At 41.0% G+C, this 22,909-nt stretch overlaps 1 protein-coding gene across 1 annotated transcript in view; it reads left to right on the top strand.

Moving 5' to 3' along the window:
• The window catches only part of pot1 (protection of telomeres 1 homolog), a 68,401-nt gene that overhangs the window by 21,099 nt on the left and 24,393 nt on the right, over nt 1-22,909 (top strand). Inside the window, exons 5-10 of the mRNA XM_040133846.1 lie at nt 4,190-4,297; nt 5,819-5,893; nt 9,060-9,186; nt 12,097-12,227; nt 12,382-12,675; nt 15,615-15,770. Of these exons, the coding sequence (XP_039989780.1) occupies nt 4,190-4,297; nt 5,819-5,893; nt 9,060-9,186; nt 12,097-12,227; nt 12,382-12,675; nt 15,615-15,770 (891 nt within the window). The remainder of the gene's footprint in view (nt 1-4,189; nt 4,298-5,818; nt 5,894-9,059; nt 9,187-12,096; nt 12,228-12,381; nt 12,676-15,614; nt 15,771-22,909) is intronic.

The raw sequence follows: 22,909 nt of genomic DNA on the forward strand, positions 1-22,909 counted from the left end.
TGTGTCACCCGGGTGTTAACAAACTGTGGAGGGGTGTGTGTGTGTGTGTGTGTGTGTGGAGGTGTGTGTGTGTGTTCCCTGCTAAAGTTCACACACTTTTCTCTTTCCCAGACAAATACACATTCATTTGGGAGCCCCATAATACTTTGTAGAGAGACCAGGAAATCAGTTGTTTGTTTGTTTGATTGTTTGTTTGATTGTTTGTTTGATTGTGGGTGTGGTTGTGGGTGTGTGTGTGTGTGTGTGTGTGTGTGTGTGTGTGTGTAACTGTTGGCATTGTAAATTGTCAAATAGTTGCTTTTATTTACCTGAACTGCACACAGACCCCATCCTTTATGTGAAACAGGCTTATACGGGAGACTTTTAATTTCCCTGTCTGTCTGTGTCTGTATAATAGGCTGTGGCTGATTGTTGTTCCAATCAGCCACAACATGAAAACACCGGTTTTAATGATGTGGCTGATCGGCGTATTTGATCCTATTTGATAAAGAAGCCTCTCCGTTTGTGTCTAATACAAGCTCTACAGGTTTACCTGTTATCTTGACACACAATTACCACAGTGGAACTTCCAACAGTACAACAATGGTGTCACGTCATACTCTGAAAACACTTTCTCATCCCTAACGTGGGTAGCGTTCTTCTCGGCTGTGTTTTCTCTCGTTGTTAAGCTACTGTCATTGACGTGTAAACTTCCTGTACAGATGTTTCACGTGCGGGGCCTTCCTGCCGCTCAAAGTGCATAACCCATACCTTTCATTGTATGCTTTTAATGTGAAAAATTTGAAGGAAGTGTGGATGTACAATGACATAAACCTAACTGCAACTAGACAAAAAGACAAAGTATAAGCAATTTAAAATAGATAGTGAATGAAATGATGTCCCTTCTGTTCCTGGGACGGTTTCACAGAAAGTGTTTAGTTCATTGACATTAACTGAGCAACAACAAAAAGAAAGTATTGGAGTCAATCAGCGAATGATAACCCAAAAAAATCGTTATTAGTTTTCAGCAGAGTGATGAATATGACACGACTCTGTTGCTGTGCTGATGTACATGTAGCTTATACAGAATTTAACATGCTAGACATTACAGGAAAATGAATTCCACCCTCAATGGAGTGTTGAGGCTTAACTGACAGTAAATATACCAACAGCCAACTCTCCAAAACGAAGTGTTTGTTCTCTAATTTAACTTTTATCATGCATCTGCTGTGTCCTGCCGCACAGGCTGCTCCATGGTTCTTTATCTTTGATCTATAGAGGAAAGAAAAACATTTTTATTTCTGCCAAATATTTCCCAGGAGAAGACGGTTTGAGGGATAACTTTCTGGTTCTCTGCTGTCTTTTGTTTTTGTTTCCTCACTGTGTCTTTTGAAACAATATTTAAAATCTAATCAAATAATGTAAAAACGGATTCAGTACGACCTAATGAAAAATGAAAAAACAGAATAGAGTATGATGCAGACGTATCATGATGATTGTGATAATGACATTTCCGAACAGTATTTGTCCATTTTATCAGACAGAAAGCACCAAACAAACGTCTTTTCACGTTTTTTTCCTCTAATTTGACTCATTGTCATGGTAAACTTTAGCAGCCTGTCACCTCGAGTAAAAAACCTCAGATGTCTTTGGTTTAATAATGTGCCTTTTTTTTTGTTAGTGTTTAGCTTGTACTTGTAGTTACACATTCGGCACAAACAGAGTTTACTGGTTTTGCTTTTTCTCCAAAACTTGGTACAATGTATGATTTATCAAAATGATTATATTAACAAGATGTATTCTATTATATATGTGTGTGTGTGTCTGTGTGTGTGTGTGTGTGTTTATTCATTTATTTATTTTGTGGATCAGAAAAACTGATTTGAATATGGTAATAAGCCGAGTGATTCATGTGATTTGTTGAGGAATATGACATAAATCTGTAGGACAACAAATTCATTTCCTTATGGTGTGCTGAAAGAAATGTGCACTGAGCTGCGTTAGGCCTCTGAGGGGTTGAAGCAATTGAATATCCTGTGCTTTGTAAAAAAAAAAAAAATAGCGGGGAAGAGTCTATGGCGACACTTTATGCAGATTATCTAAACCACTTCACTTGCAGGTAGGAGTAGGACAGTATTGGACATAACTGCAGCAATAACTTGTATTCATGGCAAGTGGTCTCAGGAAAATCAGCCTCGCTGTTTACTGTTCGCTATCTCTCATGATTCTCACAAAGCGCTCTCATGATTGAAGGTCACTGCTCGACTTTTACATATATATTCCACTCTCTTATACCAGTTACTGATATGCAGAACTAAATCCGCTACTTGAGCGCTACTCTATTGCGTATACAGTTTATACAGTCAAGCTCCCTGTGCTGCACTTTTCTTTCTTAAAACTGATTTGGACATTTTAGACAATGTTTTTGTGTGTGTGTGTATATATATATGCACATTAGTGTCTCGCTTGAGTATGTACATGGTGATTTCGTTATGCTGGGGTAAATGACAATAAAGGTCTTGAACAGGAGCTCACAGATGTAACAGATGTTGTGTTAGAGGCCCCAGGTTGGTTTAGGAGAGACGGGAGTGGCATGAAACTAGATCTGGGAATCTGTTTGCTCAGTTTTACAATCTTATATCTTCAGATATTGAAGCTTAAATTAACTTCAGGAGAAGCCCTTTCCAAAATAACCAACCAACCAGCCCTAAATAGACATAAAACCACAATGCTAAATAAACTACCCAGGCAGGAAAAGTTATAGTCCTAATTTCCCTTTCAGTGCATGCAGAAAAAAGAGCTTCCTGGCAGTGAGTTAAAGGTAGTAGTTAAGACACAAAGTGTGGAAAACAGCAACTTGGGATAAATTTCGACAAATTAACAGCAAAATCGATACCTTTTCACGTTAAACTGGTAACAACATACAAGAGGACTATGTCCCAACTACGTCCTGACAAAATCGCTCACAACACGTGAATAATCTGGGTGTAAGCAGGAAGGAGAAGTGACCAAGAGGTCCTTGAGTGGAGCTCCTCAGCCCCTTTCATAGCCCCAAGCATGAGAGAGGACGAGGACCTAGAGCCGGAAGAGCAACACATATTTTAACAGTCGCACCCTCACCTGTGGTGGACTGTAACGGCTCTGTTACCTTAGCGCTGCATTCAACTGGCGAAACACAGGGTGGCGTTTGTTGTGAGGCAGCCACACAACCGCAACGTGCTCGTCGCCTTCAGCTTCTCCGATGTTCTCCTGACAGAGAAGCTGCTCAAGGAACGTTTGCCGCCTCTAGAATTGTGGGACCTGTAGTATCTAACCGCACTTACTGTTACCATGGTAACTGCGGGTGTCATCAACTCGACCGGGACTGAACTGTAAAGTTTGATTTCAAATAAGCTATAACCAATATTTTAGACTGTGTATGAAATGTGAATCAAATGAAAAAATACCGTATTTACCTTCATCATGTGGACACAAACACGGCGCCAGATTAATGATACCGTTGCTCCGTTTCTGCCGTTTATCTAAATAAGCAACTGTTGCCTAACAAGCTCACCTTATCAACTTAGAAGGTGATCTTACTTTATGTCAATGTTGTGTTCACAACTGGTTTCGATTGTCCACAGGTGGCTAAAAAACACAGTTACTGTAGTTTTAAAGAAGAGGTGATCTGAGCTCCGCCGCTCCGCACTGGTGTTCACGGAGCGGGGAGTTTGTCTGTGACCTGTACGGGGACGGTGAACACATCGGGGATAATCCTCCCGTCAGCAACCACCTCGCGGCGTTTCTGGTTTCCCTACAGCAGCGTCTTGATGGAACCCAAAGCCCCGCAAAGCTTGGTGAAGGCAGGGAGTCATCGCAGTCTGAGCCGCCGTGCTCAGTCGTAGATCACTGAGGTCTTGTTAGATTGTGTGTCTCTGTAACATGATTATTCAGACTGTCAGCTGTCCCTTTGTCGGCCCTGAGCGGAGGCTTTAAAGCTGTCTTGGCGGCTGATGACACACCAAACAAAAGACAATCTCGACTTCTCACAGCGGCTCATCATCGGCGGCTTGTTTTGACGTCTTACTTAATGTCCCCATTGGATGCAACATCTGCTGCTTCAATCTGTCCTCCCTCTGGGAAGAAGGATGTATATTTATATCTCTTTGCTCTCTCGGTTTTAATCCCTGATTTCTCTGCTTGTTTCTGTTTATCTTGTGTTTTCCTGCAGGATGTAGTGGTGGCCTCTGGCTTCACTGTGGGCAAATCTCCCACTGTTCATAAGGACAAGCTCCACCCCTGTAACCTGCTGCTGTCAGGAGACGACGCCTGTCTTTATGTGAGGACTGTTTTTACATCTAAGTGTGAACTGTATGTAAATATGCGTATATGAATCGGCTCTCCCATTGTGTACGTCTTGCCCAGTTCATTTTCTTTGGTGCTTTCACATCTAACCTGTTTGGTTCAGTTTAAACTAACTCTGCCCATTTAGTGCGGTTCAGTGGAGCGTGTGTGTGTGTGTGTGTGTGTGTGTATCACACTTTAGACATTTAACCCGTTATGAGTTCATAAAATGACGCACTTTGACGGATTAAACTACACAAAAAATGCTGCTTGGATATTATTAGTGATGTTGTTTTGGAGAGCGGTCAGTGCGTTTCTGACCTGAGTTTTTGACTGAGACTCTATTATTAGATGAATAGAAATACTCTGATTAATATGATTTGTAATGAAGCAGTGTAACACTAACAAGCAGCATTCTGCTGCCTAATGAATACTTTCAGTTGTGGTGACCCTCAGGTACGTGTTTACTGCTCATCCTGTCTGTCTGAACTAATGCATCCTGGCTTTCCGTGTGTGTGTGTGTGTGTGTGTGTGTGTGTGTGTGTTTTTTTGTTTTTTTTTGTTTGTTTTTTTCCTGGGGAGGAATATTTTTATGGTCATGGAAACTGTACATCTCAGCATATCCCCACCCAGCCCTAGTTCTTATCATTGTGTGTGTATTTAAATTCAGTCTGCAGTCGGTAAGTCTGTGAGAGCAGGGGATCTTCTGTGTGGAGCTGTAAATTGGACATGACTCATCTTCGGCTGTGTCTAACTCTGCGTCATTGTCAGACAGACATAATAACAACGTCACCAGCACCTGGAGGCTGATGCGTCTATGCTTACCTGCTGATAAATTTCACATCCTCCACGTGTTTTACCGGCAGGCTCAGTCTCACTGCATTAGCAATACAGTAAGAATTCTCAGATCTACAGCAGGGACTGATTTACCTGCTAATTCCTGGAAATCAAAAACTTTTTTTCCAGTGTATATACAGAATGTCTTCAGAGTTCACAAATTCTGATAGAAAACAAAACTTTGTGATAAAACTACATTCAGATTACTCTCAATGAGCTCAATTCAGACCTAAACGTTCAAGCCAAGTCAAAAAATCTGGTTGCGTAAATTTAACACGGTCAAACTTAGATCCTAAAATTGAAGATGTGAAATTCAGACGGAACATCCGGGATACCAAGGATAAGAAATCAAGCCTGAATTTTGTATGTTTCCCTCATCCAAATGAAGAGTCTAAGGATAGGGGGTGCCAGATACGGTACAGGTTGACTGTTTGTGTTAACATATTTCAGCCACATTTCTTATTGTATTCACAGGTAGAGTTCACTCAGTTTTACTGTATTTATTGGAGACAGTTGACACTTTATAGATATGATTCCGTTCTCCTTCCTCCCCACTGGGATTTTATTTTCCTGCTTTTCCGCCAGCAGCAGTGGTGTCTGCAGTGTGTCTGCTCTGGTGGCAGTGCTCCAAAAACACATCGCTGAGACATTAAGTCTAGTCTCTGTCTTCATCCCTCAGGTATTGCGCCCGCCGCCTCCTTCTGACCGCAGATCCCCGTCGGCCAGCAAGAGGAGCACCACGCTCTCCGCTGAGGTCAGAGTCAGAGGCCTGGTTAGCTGAAAAGGCCGCTGGAGTGTGCTGTGGAGGTCTTGTATCTGTCAGGATGCTTTATGTCAGCGGCCGGCTGTCCCAGAGTCACCTCGGGTAGATCAGGGTGTCACCAGGCCTCTTGTTTTCACCATTTTTATGAATGATTCATTTCTTTCGACGTGTAGAAATCTGTGAATAAAACCGGCCACAAGTGCAGGTCAAGTAGGAGCTAAGCAGCTTTTTCGAATTGGGCATTAGATCCATTGGGGAAAAAATGGACCTGAGAATAAAGTCATAGTGTTACAAGAAAAAGGTTGCTTCCAGAACAAAATATCGTATGCAATGATACGATTAGATTAGCATTTGCTGACTGCACAGTTACCATTATACCTGCAGAGGACTTTGACAAGTATGTTTTGAGTGCAGTGTCATTTTCCTTTGACCAGTATAGAAATCTGATCTGGTCTTTCTGACTTTTTTCTCCGAACTTACAACTTCGTCTCATAACAGTCGTCTTTGTCATAAAATGACAACTTTCTGTCACACGTTTTATCATAAGATTACAACTCTTTGTAATCTTAACTGTAACTTTTTGAGCATAACATCATGTCACACAAAAACTCGATTTTAAACGTTCAGTCCTGAACAGCACAGCTGCAGAGCTTAAAATAACACTGTGATACAGAACTAGAGCCGATTTTTGTGCTGGAAACAAGTGATGCCAAACAGTGTGAAAGCAGTATTTTTAGGTGATAACAAAAATCAAACATCATTACTAGCAGGCATTTTGAAAAATCATTCCATAATTTATAGAAAGTCTTTGATATGAGTTCCCTTTGGATCCCACCCCCCGACTACCACCACCACCAACACCACACACACCTTTCAGACACGTCAGATTGGGGCGTGAGCGTGACCTGAGTGTGGCGAATATAAGCGCTTGATTTGCGGTGTGCCCGGACAACACGTCAGGCAAACGTGTTCTGATGCAGCATAACCCGACCTTTAGGCCTCCGTCAGTCTGAGATTTGAGCCTCAAACGTTTGCCAGTGTTGCTGATCGGTTGCTTAGATACACCTAAATGTAAGTTATAAAAACCCTTAAAGTACAACTGAAAATAAATTCCATCATTACCAAAATAAAAAAGACATTTAAATTTTGTTTGTTTTTCTGCATGGACAGCACCTCCTACGTTAATGTGAATTTTTGATACACGGGATCATTTTATCACTTCACTTTCAACGGCCATGCAGGCAGTTGACCAGCTGGGAGCTGACGGTTGTTAGCTGTTGTTTTGTGCCATCTGTGATTTGATCGCTCCCAACGCTGCTCCCTGTTGTGATCCCAGTCACGGGTAACATGCACGTGACTGAGGTTTTCAGGCCCTCCGCTTGTTGTCAATTTTGACTGTCTGGTCATTTTGCTGTCACCGCAGCGAGACCCATGACGGAGGCAGCCAAAGCTAGCTCCTGTAATGCAGGACAAACGCAGCACTGAGTGTTTGAGAGCAGCTGATGACTCAGCAGGTGTTGAAACAACTTGAAATAACCAAAAACGTTACGGGGGAATGTGCTAAATTTAGCGAGCTACTAGCCTCCACTTTTTGAGCTTGATGGATCCTCCCAAATGTTGAATGTTGGAAAGGGGCAGACAGCTTTTAAGGTATAAATATAAATAAATGATATTGTTCGGCTCCTCGGTGACTATAAAGCAAAAATAACATCAGACTTTCATGACTAAAGCCCGTCTGACTGTCAGGCTGCAGAAACACATGAGAACAAACATGGAAGTCAGCTCTGAACTGTGGGTGAAGACACTGCAGAGGTAATCTACAGCCACTGTTAGATATACAATAATATAATAAAACACAGACCCAAACAGCTTTACAACCATAGGAAATAAAATATGAAGTTATTGAGAGATCATAAAACGGAGCAACATTGAGGTGGAGCTGTGATAAACATGTTCAAACAGCATAAATTAACAGATACAACAGACAGAATAACAAACTGTATAAGAATAAATAGTGTAAGAGATATTGAAGCTTTTCAGAAGCCTGCGATCAAAGTTTAAAGGCTCGATTTAAGTCTGATCCGTACTGTAGAGAAAATACTGGTAAAACAAATGTTGGACCGGCTTTTTCTCTCTGGTTTTCCCTTTTATGAGCATATGCTCATTTTTCAGATCCTCATCATTGTCCTCTGAAAATCACGTCTGACTGAGGAAGCGCTGAGATGGAGGAAGTTCAGAGAAAGAGATGGAAATCGGTCGCTGTGATCAGTTGTTTCATAAGCTTTAAACATTTATCAGAAATGACATTTGTTTAGTTACAGTAAATGCCAAGGTTTTAATAAAATCTGTCAGTCTCAGAAAAACGTGATTATCAGGGATCCACTGTTTGAAAAAAATGTAGTTCTGTCCTCAGTTTGCCTCCAGATCTGATTCGATCTAGAGGCTGCCTGTTCACCTCACTGTTTATGCACAGTTAGCATGTTAGCAGGCATGTTTGACAGCTGCTAACTCAGTCGTGTACACGGCTATAACGCTTTGACGATACACGTGACGCGAGGCTTCACATCATGCGCTGCCGGCAACGCTGAAGGGTTCTTTCATAAGGTATTTTAAAGACGGGAAGGTATTATTCCTTCAAACTAATGCTTTCGGACTGCAAATTTTCCAGGTTTGGCAGAAAATACGTGTATTTTGATCGATCGATTGACTGATTGGATTATTTGACTGTCCTTCAACATATGGTGGTGACCCGAGACAGCGACAACAACCCGGACGGCCACATGACAAATCATAATGCACAGTTCCACTAATTCAAACTCAGAACATTTCAACTTATTCACTTTCCATGACAGAAATGTCCTGTTGTGATGGATACAGTGTCCTCCTCTGTCTGCATTTTCCATCGGGCTTGTCAGGATGAAAATCTCCTCGTTAAAGAGTCGACTCAACATGCGACCTTCAGGTCACCGAAACAAACGCATCGTTCTTCATCAGTGAACATGGGGCGATGGAACAAAAAATGAAAAACCAAGATCACCAAAAACACATGAATGCTTCTCTTCAGAAATACCTTTATAACTCTATATAGAGATCTTTGATTTGAACGTAACAGCAGTTTATCTTGGGCAAGATTTAACTCAGTTTTGTTTCTCTTCAGGTTGCCTGCAGGACCAAGGTTCCCAAATATACGTATGTCCGACTGGGCGACCTGAAGGCTGGATCGGTAGTCAATGTGTACGGAGTGGTGGTCTTCTTCAAACAGCCATTCAGGAGCAGGGGAACGGGTCAGTCTGAGGTTTAGACCAAATGATGGACAGAAAATACTCATACTCATACTCATTAAATTAGGGTAAGAGTGTACAGCCTCGCCAGAGGCTCTCGGAGGCTGTACTTGAACCTTAGTGCTACAACTAAAATGCTCAAAATAACAATGCTAAAATGCTGATATTTAGCAGGTATAATGTTAATCATGTTCACCATGTTAAGTGTGATAGCATGCTAACATTTGCTAATTAGCACTAAACATGTACAAGTGCAGCTGACGTTTAGTTGACCAAAAAACTGAACTTATTAAGGCTGTAATTATTATGTCATTATGATGAAAGTAAAGTATCATTTTATAAGGTCATAATGTGAGAAGGAAGTTATTTGTCAAAAAAGTTTTAATTTTACCAAATATCATGATAATGTTGTCAGAATAGGCCATGAGTGAAAGTCATAACGTTATAAAACTAAAGCAATATCACCACAAAGCCCTAATATTTATTACAAAATATCATAATTTTATGAGAATGAAGTCAAGCAAATGCAGTGCTGTGTTGTTAGAATAAAGTTGCCATTTGACAAAAAAGTAATTTCATTAAAATTAAGTCAGAGATACACGTTAAAAAAAATCCCAATACAATGAAAATAATTTTAATAATTTGGCTAATTTGCATTGTTTTACCTCGTTTTTACCACTGCAAGGCCCAAAGTGTCACGGAAAGGCTAAAAAGGAGAAGCTAAATGATCAAATGGCTAATAGGAAAAGAAAAAGCAGCAGGGGAAATGGAAATGCAAACAGGAAAGGAAATTTAATGTGCCTGATTAAAATCTGTATTCTAAATTCAATTTGAAAATCCAGTCATTTATTTTTCTTTTTGAACTGCATTATCAAATACATTTTTATATTCCCTTATTTATTTATTTATGAATTCATTAATGTATTTTTAGATGATTTACTTTTTTGAATTGACTACTTTATATTGTTTTCATAAATCCCTTTTTAATCTGAACTGTTTATTGATTTGTAAATTCTTTTAATAATTCCTCTTTTTATTGCCCATAAAAATATCACAAAATGAATTACTTTGTAATTTAGTCTTTAATTATAAATTAATAAACAATTTGTAAACAAATTTATTAATGCATAATTATATTGAACTTGTATTACTCTATTGTAATTAGTTATAAATTAATGAAATGCTTTAATACTTCTTCCATGAAACTTGTTTGTCCTCCAAACAAAACAAATGTGAAAGTTTCAGCCTTTTCAGCACCATGGACAGAGGCGTGAAGATGCTCAGCAGCTGTGTTTGAGATTTTTTTTTTTTTTTTTGGGAGACGAGTTTGAAAATGTAATAACAATTAATAGTTATTAGTTAATAGTTAAACGGGTCCCTGGAAACATAAACCACATCACCTCCTCTGAGACAGAAATAAGCCGACGGACAGAAAAGAAGAGAAAATCTTTCACGAAGCGATAAAAGCTGGACAAGTGCTGAGTCAGAGGAGACGCGCACGCTGCAGCAGAGCTTTGGTTTAGATGTTTGATTACTTCTGTAACACACTCAGAAAGGTGTAGAAAGAAGCGGAGAGGAGCGGGATGGCACAACATATTTTTAGTTTATGTGTCGATGGTGTAATAATGGACTTCTGGGTTTGAACAGGCTGCTTGTCCTGCCTTAAAATCTTCAGTACCTGTTAACATCACACAAGAGGCTGCACTGATCTAATCCACTGAACTTCCAGAGGAATTCTTCAGTCGTGTACCTCATTTCCTCGTTAACACTCTGCAGCTGAAGTCAGCATGAAGCTACAGCGCAGAGGAGGCCGTTAGACCTGAGGAGCAGGAGGCAGTTAGCAGTTAGCACTCAGAGGAAAGAGGATTAGAATTACAGAAGAAGAGAGACGAAAGCGATGATAACACAATAAACACCGGACCCTTCAGCCTGAGTCAACCAGCAGCCACGCAGAACAGGATGATGAAGTGTGTGTGTGCGTGTGTGTGTTCAGGAGAGGTAGTAAAGAGAAAGCGGAGTCTCAGCTGCAAACCGTCCAAACGTTGTCCTCCTCATCTCTGTGGATCCTTTGGGCGTCTTTTAAAAACAAACAGAGATGTTAGAAGAATCCATCTGATCAGACAACAGAGAAACAAATGAACACACTCGTTCACGCAGATGAAATCATGTCAGATGAACATGCACATATAATGGATAGGGGCTAATCAGTGCTAGGTTTTTGATTCTTATATGGGCATATAAAAGTTTCAATTATGTATAAGAATCAATGAGCCAGAATGAATTTTTAACCTAGACACGTAACATTGATGAGGATCATTTAATTAAAAAATATGTCCAAGATATTTTAATACTGGAATAATGTAATTGTACGTGTTCTCTGGTGGAAAAACTTTGTTTCTAAATGACCTCAAACATATCTTTGACATTTGTCTAATTAGATTTTACTGTTACTTTATTCAACAAAGTCTACTCTGATACTGATATATCTGGCATGAGATGATACAGGCTGATAAAGTTGCCTATGCTGATCATTGGTAGGTCTCCGGTGAGGGTCAGTTTAACACGAGATAATTACTACCCGAAAATTCTGATCTTGCCTTGAAAATTAAAATTATTTGTAAAGGAACTTTAATATCACCTAAGCTGGGTTATTTCACAAAGCACGATGAGAAGGTCAGAGGAAAGACTTAAAAGTGTGAATATTTTGTGACATTTTGCTTCATAAAAAACAATAATCAATATGCATAACCTGTTCTTCATCATATAACCACAGTTTTGTTTTACTCCATCACTATTAACAGAATATGTGATAACGTTATCCAGAGCAGCCGAACTCTTGTTCAGTCCTTGTGTCTCTTTCTTGGACCGTGGATTTGTCTCTCAGAGATCTAAGAAACATTTTTCTTTCCACAGACTTCTGCTCCAGCCTGAAGATCACCGATCAGTCCAACCAGAAGATCGGCTGCACCATCTTCTGTGAGAAGCTGGAGGACCACCCCAAAATCTTTCAAATCGGAGATATCGTCCGCATGCACAGAGTCAAGGTCCGGCCTGGATTACAGACTCCTTCTTTTAGTAACTATGTCTTGTGTTGCCAAATTCAAATTCGACATGTTATTTTGTCATTTTGAAAGCAGGAACGTAGGAAGTAAAGCTGAAAAGCTCAGCAATGAAAGAAAACCATGTCTCTCCACACAGACTCAGTTCTTCAATAACTCCATCACGCTGGTCAACACCTTCGGTTTCTCTGTGGTGACGTTTGACGGGGCGGTGGGTGGAGCCGTGGAGGCGCGGACCTCCAGCCGCTCCTTCCACTTTGACCAGGACGACTGTCGGACTGTGGAGGAGCTGCGATCTTGGGCAGCCGGCCAGACCCTCCTCCCCCCTGTTCCCACGGTCACTCTGTCTGCCGTTCAGCCCAAAGCTTACTTCGACCTGACCTGCCAGCTGCTGGCCAAAGCCCCCGTCGACACCACCTGCACCCTGCTGAGGGTAAGAAAGCTAAAGAAAATCTGCTCTCACAAGTACAGATGTAGACTGCTACAGGTATACTGCAGTAGTAACTAATGGGATATGTGGGGCTTTTTTAGGGGCTAACAAGTCAGATAGTCAAGTGTAGAAGTTCAATCTAGTTCAAGGGCAGTTGGTTTACACAACCACTCGTTATCACATGATTAAACTTCCATACTTAGTAGGGAGATCCTGATCAAGTTTTTTTTTTTTGGCCCAGATCCCAAGCAGAGTCCTTTAATATTGTCTGATCCGATACTTACATTAACTTATCTGACACTTTGGAATAATGGCTGTAGACTACTTAATCTGTCACTCTTTATTTTTCACGAGCTACTTGATCCAAATACTGGAGGTCCCAGTTCACAATATTAAGTTTATAAGCTTAAATTATTGATATGACATGAGTGAAAAGTGACGCCTTCAGCTAAGACAGGAGACGTCTCACTTTGTTGGCGTTGCTGGAACTACCAAAAGCCTCGGGTTGTACAGTGGTGTCACAGAGTGGAGGTTGTTCCCTACAGTACAGACACCTGCTGCAGACGGCACTTTAACCTGACGCCAGCCACGTTTCATGTTGGCATGTTTTCAAGTAACTCGCGGAGTTAACGACAGCGACAGTTGTCATTTTAATTGGAGAAAACGATGTTTAGCGCTGGCCGAACAGGAATCTGCTAGCTGAATGTTTTCTGTGCCTGTGTTTGCTAATGATCATTGATGTCAGAAGTCTGGAAATGTGTGTATTTTGACACTCTGGGTGTCAGGACGGAGTCAATTTTCCATAACCCCAACCCGTCGTCTTTCGAGATGATTAACCTGACCTCAACCAGTAATCTCTGCTACGCCTAACCATAACCCAAACTAAGCCCTAACAACAACCATGGAGGGGGCGCTACAGGAAACACTATCTGAAGGGAGAAACAGACTTTGACACAACACCCGGCTGTGGTGAAGGAGAGGCGCACTGCAACACCAGCAGGCTGAGGGGGGAAAAAGCACAGTAGAACACAGTAAAGAAAGGAAGGATCCGATCAACCCCGGATCGATTTCAATGCGGCTTGGGGCATCTCTTAAACGTAGGTCATATGATGACAACTGAGCGCTGTCTATCCACTGATTAAGACCGTGAGAGTCAAAAGCTCAGGAAAAAGCTATTACATGGACTTGTTCCCAATTCAAGGAAAAAGGCCAACCCCCAGCCCACCCTTGACCTGAATCAGCGTTCAGCATCTCTGAGGTTGCGTCGCATGCACAAAATGTGACAGCAGCACATTATAACAAACTCAACATCATCAGTGATTAGTGATCACTGCTCTATACTGAAACATGCCTCACATACACACAAGATTAGAAAAGGGGAAGCAAGCCTTCAGGAAGCTACCCTGGAGGCTGTTTACTGTCAGAGCACATCCATTTGTCCTTACTGTCTTCTTTTTATTACCCACGCTCACATTTTTCTCTTGTTGTGGATGTTAATGTGACTTGTTGTGTTGTTGGGAAGCTGTGTTGTTGTCTGGTTCCTCCTTTTAAAACAACCTTCAACTACTTCTACTTTGATTTGGAAACTAATGTAGTTCATATTGTGTTTTGTTTTGTCATTTTTACCCTTTGGAATAATGGAGCTGTTTACGTTGACTCTTCCTGTGTCTTGTAGCAAATCTACTTCACTGTCTAGTGGCCTCAGTGGGAGGAGGTCTCATGTATTTTATCTTGATCCTGAGCTGTTTTACCTGCCACCTCAGTTTTCAGAACAGAAATCAGGCTGTAAGTGATGGCTGGTTTCCTGCCAGTGAGGCTGAAAGAGGAGATAAATTTGAACAGGATTTGGCAGCGAGTGCTGGTCCGCTGCCAGTCTGCTCTCGCTGATTTCTGACGCTGCGCTGAGCTGTAACAGCCTGCTGTTACACAACGACACATACACCCAGGAGAGGATCTTTGTCCGAATCATGACAAGTTTTCAGATGAAGAATAGATCTTTACGCCTTAAGCACCTGAGATCATCATCAACCAAGAGCTCGTTAAACGTTCCCTGCTCTCAACCGCTTTATTGTACATCAGCCGAATTTAACTCAAATAAATCTGACAGTGAAGGATTAGGCAGGATGAATGTCTTCAGACGCTGTGGATAAAATGCTACAGCCTGCTCACATTGAAGCTTGGATGTATTAGAGCTTAAACAATAATGTATTAGTCAACTGACAAAAAATAATCAGCTATTTTGATAGTCAAGAGTAGATCAATTAGTCGTTTGATTGTTGTTTTATTTCAATCAAAAACACAAAACATTCTCTTGTTCCAGCTTCTCCAAAGTGAGTTTTTTGATGGTTTTTCCTGTTTTAAAAAGATGCACTGTTTCTTCGTTTTTGGGTTGTTGTTTTTTTTTTCTTTGATGAATGAACTGATAAATCCTTTACAATACAGAACTAACTTTCTGACTTCCTTCTTGTGGTATCTGTCCAGTCTGATAGCTTTGGTTCTACTGTATTAGTCCAGGTTTTGAGGACGTCATACATATGTCTTTTTCTGTCTCCGCCTCAACACAGTGGAGGTGAATATGTTTCTGTTTTACTTGTCACTGTGTGTGTTTTACATTTAGGAATACATTCGACACAAGACACAAAAGGTTGTTTAGATTTGTCGGGGCTGCAAAATGTCGCATCGCCAAACAGTCTGATGATGATAATGGGTACAGCAGCAGTCTGATTCAGTCTGTTTCAGTGCAGTGCTGTGGCAGCATGAGGATGCAACACATCCTCTGTGATGCTGCACAGCAGTTTGCCTTGGACCAAATTCCTGGACCGAAGAGTTGGACAGACAAATCGATGAACTGACCATCACCACCATCAGTGTTTGAAAACGTCTGTCTCCTGTACTGGTCAGGCAGATTCTCATCATCTATGTCGTGCTTTTGGGTTTTTCAGGTGTGGGACGGGACTAGGTGTCCTCGCACTCTGCTGAGGGTGACACTTGAGCCGAATGTTACAGAGGGACGGTCCTCCCCCTCCAAGGAGAGAGCGAACCTCGTTGCCAACGTCTTCGTCTACGACAACCACATGGAGTTCGCCAGTCAGTTGAAGGTCAGAGTTCACTGACAAAAACGAAATCGTGAACAGGATATATCGCTATGCTACAACTTAAAGCATAAATTAGAATTATTGACACTTTCTGCATCAAAATTTCATCTCTAATTCTCAGTGATAAATCAGGCGGATGTGAACCTGCAGACATCAGACACATACTGCTGGATTAAACAGAACTTACTCCTTCCAGACACAGTGGTCCACAGGATAAATATCAATAACTTTGTTTATAAATCATGAATAAATGTTCCTTATGACTTCAGATCTTCCCTTATAATCACCATTTTTAGACATTTTCTATTCTTGTATGAAAGTAATCTAATGATTTTTGTCTAGAAACAGGAATTGATAACAACTAATGCAGTATGATTCGTCCATATGCAGATCTATATATTTAATTTAATTCAAAAAAGCTCAGACTCTTGATGTACTTGCTTTTTACCAACACACAGACAAGTGCTGTTACTTGAGCAGTATTATCCACATACTTGTTTGAGTGCTTTTTGTGTACCTGGCTGAGTAGCACAGATAAGTAAGTACATCCACTATAAGGCAGGTGAAGGCCGAATCGATTCAGGTTTTTCATAGCATGAAGACATTCGAGGAGATTGTTAGTGTTGAGATTACAGCAGTGGAAACAGTTTCTCTTCCAAACTGTCCTCCATTGTTGTTGATTTTTTTTTGCATAGACTGCTGCTGACCTTAATCTTGCACTTTGAGACAGTATGGTCATGTTTACATCACCCAAAGCACAGCGGGAACGTAAAACCAAAACCCAGCTCTTCTTCATCAATGGACATGGGAAATCAACAGGAATGACACCACCTGTGAAAAATCACCTACACTATTTATACACATCACTGACGTTACTAAATCTCAGAATGTCCCATCAACATGGATCTTATGTCCCGGGAACACTGACACTCTCCTCCATCCATTCTTACACTGACATTTACTGTGGGTTAACGCCTGTTGAACAGTTGCACACCAGGTCCAAATGTGAAAATGTGAGAGCATAAATTTCACAAAGGGTAAAAACCTTTCCCTTCTATTTTTCGTTTTTTACACAACTGTTCAGCAATAGTCCGAGCTCCAGCGGTGATGATCATATTTAGCTTTTCATATCTCTTAACAAAAGAGAGAGAGTTTTGGGCTCAGCCAAACTTGGCGGCGTTTGAGCGACTGGCGGTGTGTTTGAGTTCAGATCATTATGTTTTTAAATCTGTGTCGAATATGAGTGACAGGAAGATTCTGTCCTGCTCCGGACAATCACATTTATCTAGCAGCATTTGCTGTTCAGGCGACCTCAGCCTATGCTGATGACTCAGTTTATTCACTAAAGAAGACGTGAACGAGGTAGTTGGAGAAATGATGACAAACTTATTCTGCTGCCACGTCCTCGATCTCATAATATCATCAAACAGACACAAATTTCCACGGTCAAATGCTCATTTGTGATGGAGTAATTTCAGAAGAAACAACTCTCATAAAGTTTTTGTTTCCTAATGATATCTTAGGTTTCTGTAGCTTGATTTCGTGTTAATAACGAACACAGAAATGTGGACTTTGTGTCCACATTTCTGTGGACACAAAGTCCACAGAAATACTTTTACTTTTGAATATGGAATGTCAACGTGTATAAGGCATGTAGTGACTGTGCCATGAGCTTGTAAATAAAGTTTGTAAAAAACGAACAAAAGAAATGAAAATAAGTAAGTATAGGAGAAAAAAAGCTCACAGCCTCAGTCAACTTTCCTGAGTAAATAAAGGATAGAAACAGGTCATGTTTGCTGAGCTTTCTCAGATTTCAAAGTAAGACAAAGGGATTGTTCCTGATGTAAAACCTGCTGCCTGCACACGGAATCATCTGATAGGAATCAGTCAGGAACACAGCGCCGTCGGTGTTTCTGCTGGATGTTTGTTTGACCCTACAGCAATGATGGATGGTGGCTCTTGTAGTCGGAGTCACATAAACATTCAGGGAATTGTTCCTATGCTGAGTTTAGTATGAATGCGTACCTGGTTAGAGTCACTTTTTACTGAAAAGCTCAGAGTTGTGTTGAGATGTCTGCAGAGATGAAAATACAAAAAAAAGATCCCTTAGGGGACAGATGGGTCTAAGACCATTCACATACTTTGAATTTGTTTGTGATTCTCTTTTATGTCTTTATCTGCCTATTTTTTTAAAGCACTTTGACCTGTGGGCTGTGATAAATTAAGGAATGTCAGCTGATATCAAAAGAAAAGTAAAGGATACACCTTTAAATACTTCCATGACATTATTCAGGCTTCCGCATTGTCTTGGCCCGAGCCATCAAGGGCTAAATTCGGATAAACTAAATTATTTTTCTACTGCTTATTTGAAGTATCCACCCTTTTTTAGTCATTATCCATGACGGGAACTTTTCCGGGAGTCTAGGGACCTTTTTAGGAACTCAGGAACCTTAACCTGCCTTTTGACTGGAGAAACTACTGTCCTGGCCCAAAAGAGGTCCCTGCTCTGGGGTTAGAACTTTAGCTAACCACAGCTGCACACAAGCTTCAACTTCATCCAGCGTTTCTCAACCTTATGCCTCCCTACCGTGCAGTGCGGCGTTGATCTCGTTCCTCTGTCTTTACGTTAAACATTTATTTCACTGTCTGTTCTACAAAACAAACCAGTTTGTTCTCTGCAGCTCGGAGCGCCTCGGGCTCACCTCAGATCACACTCCGCGCAGTAATCATTGTGAATTTTTAAAAAGGATCTCCATCTCGTGCTCTCTCCTCCTCGTTCTTTAGGAAGTGAAACTGCAGCTCTGATCCTCTTTGATTCTCAGATGTTCTAATAGGTGCTGCAGACAGGGACTCGTTAACATACAGCTGTGGAGCTCCGCCGCTCATTAGACCAGTTTTTTTTTTTTCTTTACTTCATGGTACTACACAAGAAGTTTTACTTTACATTAATATTTTAATGTTGCTGTAAAACACTTTTGTGATTTAAGAGAGAGAGCGTGTTGTGGGTTTAGTGCAGTGGTTCCCGACCTTGAGGGTCAAAATTCCCCCAAGCTCACAAGAAGAATCTCAGACGCTAATTCCAATTTACTCCAATTTGGGTCTTCGTTTTGTGAGTTTGTCCATCATTTTATCAGAAATGACAACATCTGAGATCGGGGAGCACTGTAACATCCCCAACGGCGTTGTCAAACCTGTAGTTTATTTGCTGTGATCCGAAAGAGTGGATCAGCTGGTAACTTTATGTAACTCGTTTTTGGTCCAGTTTCTTTTTAGAGGAGAAAATTCTGGCGAACCAAAATCTGCCCAAATGTCAAGAAAGTAACATTGATTCACGTCGATTCGTTCTCTCACTAGCTAGTAGCAATTGTTTATTTCTTTCGTCCTCATCCCAGTAAGCAAAGTGCACCCGGCTGCGGCAGCTGTTCAGCCTATACTTGCAGATTGCGCCTTGTAATTTGGTTTTATTGTAGTGGCATCACGTACCCACCCCAAATGAGCCCCTCCAGCATTAATTTGTGACCCTGCTAAGAGCACTTCCTCCAAAGGGTCTCGGTATGGTTGTCTTGACTCGCACCCGAGTACGATTGCTGCGTTCACATCCATCCAAATTAATCGTACCAGACGGGGGAACGAACTAGAGTTCAATTAAATCGGACTGAACAAAGCAGGTTTGGAAAACGCCCAAAAAACTAGTCTGACGAATCAAGAAACACAAGGAGTCAGACAGATGCTGGGGAACACAATGTTATTATTTCTGGTAGAAGTGATGGACAGCACAACCAAAATAAGACGAGAGTAGTAATAAGCCGGTTTTTATGATGTGATTTCGAACACCTACTTGCTAAATAACCACCAACGGTGTGTGTTGGTCTGGAGTTACTGCATCCACTGTGATTCACATTCACTTAGCTTCTGTTAGATTGGATGTAGCACCAGACAAATCCACCCAAGTCTTTTTGAAATGATTTCTCTGAGTCTGCTGGGGAGTGAGTGAGTGAATGTGTGAGTGAATGTGTGAGTTTGAGTGAGTGAGTGAATGTGTGAGTTTGAGTGAGTGAGTGAATGTGTGAGTTTGAGTGAATGTGTGAGTTTGAGTGAATGTGTGAGTTTGAGTGTGTGTGAGTGAAAGTGTGTGAGTGTGAGTGTGTGTGTGTGTGTGTGTGTGTGAGTGAGAGCGTGTGTGTGTGTGTGAGTGAGAGCGTGTGTGTGAGTGTGAGTGAGAATGTGTGTGTGTGTGTGAGTATAAGTGTGTGAGTGAAAGTGTGAGAGAGAGACTAACGAGGAGGCACATCCATCTTTATTCAGGTATCTAACACATAAATTACACTACATTGAACAGAAGTCACATTGAATTACAGGACCTACCACACACATGCATCGACACACACACTGATGTTGTGTCACTGCAGGTTCTCTGCTGTCAGTCCTGTTTTTCTCAGACAGTTTTATTACAAAGCTCCGTTGAGCACATCAAACCCTGAATGCATCGTTTTAGGATGATTCACACTGACATCAGTTTGTAAAGCATTTCTCAAGCTTTTGACCTGTCTGTCACATTAGACAGATGTATTTAAACTCCACACTGACTCGGAGAGATGAATGTCGACCCTTCCAATATGCTCAACCCCCCACTCGGTGATAATAATAACACTCCACTTTAGCCAGGACATGCCTGAAAAGGAAATGTTAACGTCAATATGTCATTTTGCGCTGGAACTGTTAGTGTGGAAATAAATAATGTTTTTCTAAAAGGTGTCGGTAATTGCACGGAGCGGAAACATACTTTTTGGGTTGAAAAGGGGCCGATTCGCAAGTAATAATTCATCAAGCATCATTAATGTTACCTTTCATACCTAAGTTACCGTTGAAAGTTAATTAGCCACATATTCGGCGACCAGCAATGGTGCTCGCGGGCATAAACCTGTCAGAAGGCCCACGTGAAGTCTGAGTAAAGTGTCAATCATTTGTGGTGCGCTGCATGTGTAATTCACGTAGACAGTAGTAGCTTTCCTTCATGGCATATAGAATACTGTATAACTGTACTTTCCTATTATAAATAGCATTATTAGTTTGTTGTTGTTAGTGTTCACTTTGAGTGTCATCCTGAGCAAGAGGAAGGGTGGCAGTGACATTTGTCAGTTTTTTTGGGCGGCCCCAGAAAAGAGGTCAAGTAAATTGAGAGCACAAGAGAGTACCAGTCAGATGATACAAGAATACAGCAGTACGAGAGATGGGTCAGTGCTTCTTGATACGATAATCACTGCCATTCAGATCAGAAATGGTTAGTAACCCACTCCTGAACACCATGGCAAGAAACAGCACTTGTTCACTGATAATATTTATTACATGTTCACTCTGGTGCGTTCAGAGAGAGAGAGAGAGGGAGAGAGAGAGCAATGCAATGCAATACACTGTTAGACATTACTCTTAAAAAAATAATAACAAGTTCATCCCACGTGTTAGTGAATTTTTTCAGATGATTTCGAAATTTCAAATACTGATCGTTTATTTTGTGTGTTGTCTTTGCTTTCCTATGTTGACTCCTTCTCTCAAAGAACTTGGAAAAAGAGAGTGGATAGATTGAATGACTGTCTGAGATGCATCAATTCATCATACAACCGTCTTTATAAATGTCCCGTCCAGTGTAAAAGCTGTCTGTCGCCGAATGAAACAGACTTATTTCTAAAAATTGTGGCACTCTCAGCCATGAATGCCTTCTTTCCTTTTTATGGAACTCTTGGTTTCTCAGCACCCCGGGATCTTTGTCCTTTTCTTTTTTATGTGTTGATAATCAGTATGAAGCGGCATGTGGGGCCGTACCAGCCGAGGACAGCTGGCAGAAAACCGGGAGCTCGTTTGTCCTTCTGGGTGTTTCCCTACAAGGACGTCCACCCTGTAATCACCAATAACTCTGCTCTAACAGGAGAAATTACTGAATTACAGCTATGGAAATTACAGCTATGGAGACCACATTCCTTGACCTCAGCCGCTGTTTGAGTTTATACACAGGACTGAAAGAAAGACAAAGGAGTTTGTACTGACCCCTGAGTGGTTTCAGTGCCTTTCTGTTGTGCTCAGAGCACATGCTCTGAGACATTGACATCTGGTACACCAGTGTTGACTGGAGGGCCACAACACTCCTGCCAAACTTTTACTGACATATTTCTCTTCTGTCTTTGCTTGTAGAGGAACTTTTGTTGTAACCTTGAGTTTAACATCACTGTAAGTTTAAACCAGTCTCAAATCTTTAAAGCCTCAAGGCCTTGGATGTTTGCGAGCTGTTCGGTTTGGTGGGTTTTTTTGGCCTTCGCTCAGCTCCCAGCCCTCAGCAGAAGCTCTCAGTTGATGTGCATCGATGTTTTTATTTGTCTGAACGTCTTTTTCAATGCAGCACTACCAGATGTTCTCAGCTACATAACTTTGTGATCTTAAGGCCACAGCAGCAGAGTCTGTTTCAGTCAAGGGCTGAGCGATACAAAACAATGTTTATATTTCAGGGATGCAACGAGGGATTATTTTCATCATCTATTAATCTATTTTTTTCTTGAATTAATTAATTAATTGTGTTTTATGTCTCTGAAATATCAGAAAATTGAAAAAAAAAAAAAAAGCCCCTTCATATCCAAAGATACTCAGTTTATGATGATATGAAAGAGAAAAGCAGCAAATCCTCACATTGGACAAACTGGAAGCAGAGAATGGTTGATATTGTTGCTTGATAAGTCACCTCTTTTGATCAACTTATCAATTACTCATTGAATCAATGAATCTATGTTATTTCTAAACAAAATTATGATGGTCCTGTAGGGTCGCACAGTCCACTAACCCCAAAAAGATACAGCAGGGTTCTTTAAGTTAGCTGAACATAAGCCATGCTGTTGTTTTGGTATCAAAATTCTGACGAGGGTGAGACGAGCACTCCATAGAAGGAAATCTGACAAGTTAGCAGAAAAAGGGAGAGAGCCATCAATTTGGCTTTTGGGGAGTGTTATACAACCGCCATCTTTGGCGTTACAGTCTTTAATATTCAGAATGTCCCAAGGTGTTTGTCTCCACTCTTATAGCAATATCCCATATATGAACAGGATTTTTGGAAATCCCACTTAAGATCTGTCTTAAGTCACAGTAAGGATCTGATTTTT

Source organism: Xiphias gladius, chromosome 8 (assembly GCF_016859285.1).
Source record: "Xiphias gladius isolate SHS-SW01 ecotype Sanya breed wild chromosome 8, ASM1685928v1, whole genome shotgun sequence".
Taxonomy (NCBI): Eukaryota; Metazoa; Chordata; class Actinopteri; order Istiophoriformes; family Xiphiidae; genus Xiphias; species Xiphias gladius.